General features: G+C 36.7%; 1 protein-coding gene across 1 annotated transcript; it reads right to left on the bottom strand.

The window, feature by feature from the left end:
• Positions 1 to 1156: 1156 nt before the first annotated feature.
• LOC124228373 (olfactory receptor-like protein OLF2) lies at positions 1157 to 2092 on the bottom strand. Its single transcript, XM_046642813.1, has one exon. The coding sequence runs from the start codon at positions 2090 to 2092 to the stop codon at positions 1157 to 1159; it is 936 nt and encodes a 311-aa protein (XP_046498769.1).
• Between the last annotated feature and the right edge of the window lie 1850 nt (positions 2093 to 3942).

The raw sequence follows: 3942 nt of genomic DNA, 5'->3' as shown, positions 1-3942 counted from the left end.
GGAAGTGACTGGGTTGTGAATTGTAGCTGTATAACCCACCACACTGATTTTCTTCTAATTCTGCAGAAATGGTATAGTTCTGTCCAACTTGGCCTCTTTTAATTGCTGATCCATCTACCTAGAGTGCTTTTTTTCTTTCTTCCCCAAGGAAGATTAGCCCTGAGCTAACATCTGCCAATCCTCCTTTTTTCTGAGGAAGACTGGCCCTGAGCTAACATCCATGCCCATCTTCCTCTACTTTATATGTGGGACACCTACCACAGTATGGCTTGCCACGTGGTGCCATGTCTGCACCCGGGATCAGAACCAGCAAACCACAGGCCACCGAAGCAGAACATGCGCACTTAACTGCTGCACCACAGGGCCGGCACCTGGAATCCTTTCTTTACCTACTTGCATCTCTCAGTTAATTCTTACTTATCTTTTAGATACAAGATTAATTGTTTTCATTTTCAGGAAGCATTTCACTATATTTGAACAATGTGCTTTAAGTTTATAGGGCCAAGTCTTTTTACATTATGACGTAATTTGAGCTTATTATAAATACAGTCATGCACTTCATAACAATGTTCCAGATAATGTTGGATTGCATATGTGACTGCAGTCCCATAAGATTTGTACCATATAGCTTAAGTGTGTAAGCAGGCTATACCATCTAGGTTTGTGTAAGTACAGTCTATGATGATTGCACAATGACAAAATCAGTTCACAATGTATTTCTCAGAAGGCATCCCTGTCATTTTGCATTGTGTAATTTTAATTGCAATAATTATTTAATTACTATTTTTCACTTCCATTAAATGATAAGATTCACTAGTAGAAAGATTGCTGGATATACCATGAAATACAAAGCACATAAAAGTGCAACAGATACCTAAAATACACTCAATAACACTTAGAAAAAAATAATGCACAAATGAAACATTGAAAAATGGAAATTGGGCAAAATAAGAGTCCAGAACTTTACCACAAATAGTGGGTACCAAATATAAATTCAAGACATAAAATGAAGCATGGCATTTTTAGACAATGATAAAATTTGGCATGTTTGGAAGATAACATAAATGCTTATTGGATCACCCCATGTTAGTCAAAACAATTTTGATTTTCATGTATTATAAGGTAAGTTTGGGAGAAAATATTTACATAAAACTTTTCAATGGAACCACTTTTTATTTTTAAGTTTATTTAGAGCCTCTTTCACATCTTTGTTCCATAGGCTGTAAATCAGGGGGTTCAACATAGGAATTACAAGGGTGTAAAACAATGAGTTTATTTTGTCTTGATCTAGAGAGTAAGAAGAACTTGGCCGGAAATACTTGAAGAGCAGAGTCCCCTGAAAAATTGCCACAGCGGTTAAGTGTGAGGTGCAAGTGGAGAAAGCTTTGAACCTCCCTTCAGTAGAGTGGATCTTTATCACTGCGAGGATGATATAACAGTAAGACACAAAAAGCCCTGAAAGGGTAATAAGTTCAATGAAGCCAAAAATGGTGAATATCACTAACTCATTGACCTGTGTATCTGAGCAAGAGAGCAATAGGAGGGGAGGGACATCACAGAAGAAATGGTTAATCTCATTTGACCCACAGAAACATAAGTAGAATGTTAATATTGTATTTATTGAAGCATCCATAATTCCCACCATGTAAACCCCAGCCATGAGCAGAGAGCACACTTTGCTGGACATGTTGACTGTGTAGGCCAAGGGGTTGCTAATGGCCTTGTATTGATCAAAGGCCATGACTGCCAGCAGTAGACACTCAGAATCTGCAAAGGTACAGAAGATCAAGAGTTGCAGTGCACAGCCATAGAAGGGAATTGACTTGCTCTTGGCAATGAAGCCTACAAGCATCCTGGGTCCAATTGCTGTGGAATAGCAGAGGTCACTGAAGGAGAGGTGGCTGAGAAAGAAATACATTGGTGTTTGCAGCTGGGAATCCATTCTAACTAAAATGATCATCCTAAGGTTTGCAACAAGATTGATGACATAAACACTTAGAAGTGTGGCAAATAGGGTAACTTTGATTCCAGGGGTGCTGTTAATTCCCAAGAGCAAGAATTCATTCAAAGAAGAGCAATTTTCCTCATCCATTTTCCTTTATTTTTCTTCGAAAATGCTACAGAAATGATCAAGGAAATAGTAGATGAAAGTTTTAACTCTTCTTGAAACAAAAATATAATCTGAAAGTCAGAAAGGATTTCTTTTAGTACATTATATTCTTTATCACAAGAAAATATCCCAGATAAGTTTCATGGTTATGTCGTTAACAAATGTTAAAGTGTCTAGGATAGGATTTTGAGAAAGTTTGATTCTAAATCTAGATGTCATCTACAAGATATGTTGCTTGTGTGAACCTTCACTGCTGTTCTGGCAGTCAGTTATGAACTGAAAGCTCATTACAAGTCAAATATAATAAAGAAACACCTAAATTAAAGACAGCTGGAATATAAAGCCTTATTTTTGAAAAATAAATATCCAATTGAGCATAAAAGTGATTGCATTTTTCTGAGTTCTATAAGAATCATGATTTTCTTAAGACTGTGTATTAAATTCAGACACAATGTATATATCTCTGATTTAAAAATAATGTACAATAGGGGCTGGCCCGGTGCTGCAGTGGTTAAGTTCACACATTCTGCTTCAGTAGCCTGGATTTTGCCAGTTCAGATCCTGGGTGCGGACTTACGTACTGCTTGTCAGGCCATGCTGTGGCAGGTGTCTCACATAAAATAGAGGAAAATGGGCATATATATTAGCTGAGGGTCAGTCTTCCTCAGCAAAAAGAACAATAAATGCCCCATGAGACCTAGTTGTTAAGTTCAACGTACTCCATTTCGGCAGCCTGGATTCTGTTCCCTGATGCAGACCTACACAACTAGTCTGCAGCCATGCTGTGGTGGTGACCCACATGCAAAATAGAGGAAGATTGTCACAGATCTTAGCTCAGGGCTAGTCTTCCTCAAGCACAAAAAGAGGAAGATTGGCAACAGATGTTAGCTCAGGGTAAATCTTCCTCACCAAAAAAAAAAAAAAGAATAGACAAAAAGATACATCAAAATGCTATGACTCACTAAATTCTTCTGAAATATACAACAAAAACAATGTTAGGATAAAAAATAAATTAATTCCATCTATCAGGTACCCAGCCATGGTTCAGTTCTCTTATCAGTAATAAAAAAGCTTATTTAAACAAAAACTATTTCAGATCCTTGTAGAAGGTGTATAAGAAAGAGCAACACAAGATAGATGACTTTGTGGGTACAATGCTAACTAATATGTGATTTCCCAACTCTTTGAACACGGTCGGTGGTTCTTGCTCCCAGATCCACAGAAGCCAATTTTTGCACCATTAAACCCAGTCTAGAAATCACAGAAGCTACTTACCAAGTAAGGGGCTGTTTTTCAATTACTTAGATGAATAATTTTGCTGATAGGACCAGGGGCTTTTATATGCATTCTCATGTCATCAGGGACCTAGTAATTGATGGATGCCAGACAGGCTCACTTCCAAGGAAAACCTAGGGAATAATTAACAGGGCTACTGCCTTTGTGAATTTTTTTCTAAAAAAAATTTACACATTGGTAATATTTAATTGGTATAGTTAAACATTGGTAATTATAATAGGAATACAATTAGTATTAATTTGAATAGGAAATTTTCACTCTCAGTAATATTAAGGTTGTTTTCAATGATACTTGGAATCCTACAAAGGATCCTCTTTATTATGGATGTGCTTTGCAAATAGTTCAAATATTTGAAAGTATAAATGTTGGAAAATGTTCATATTCTCTGCTCACTTTTTGTTTGGGTTGTTTGTTTTTTGTTGTTGACTTATATGAGTTCTTTATGTATTTTGGAAAATAACCCCTTGTCAGATATAAGATTTGTAAATACTTTCTCCCAGTTGGTGGGTTGCCTTTTCATTTTGTTCATGGTTTCT

This window comes from Equus quagga, chromosome 17, assembly GCF_021613505.1.
Source record: "Equus quagga isolate Etosha38 chromosome 17, UCLA_HA_Equagga_1.0, whole genome shotgun sequence".
Classification (NCBI taxonomy): domain Eukaryota; kingdom Metazoa; phylum Chordata; class Mammalia; order Perissodactyla; family Equidae; genus Equus; species Equus quagga.
The sequence above is the reverse complement of the archived record's forward strand: the minus strand, read 5'-3'. Positions and strand labels throughout refer to the sequence as shown.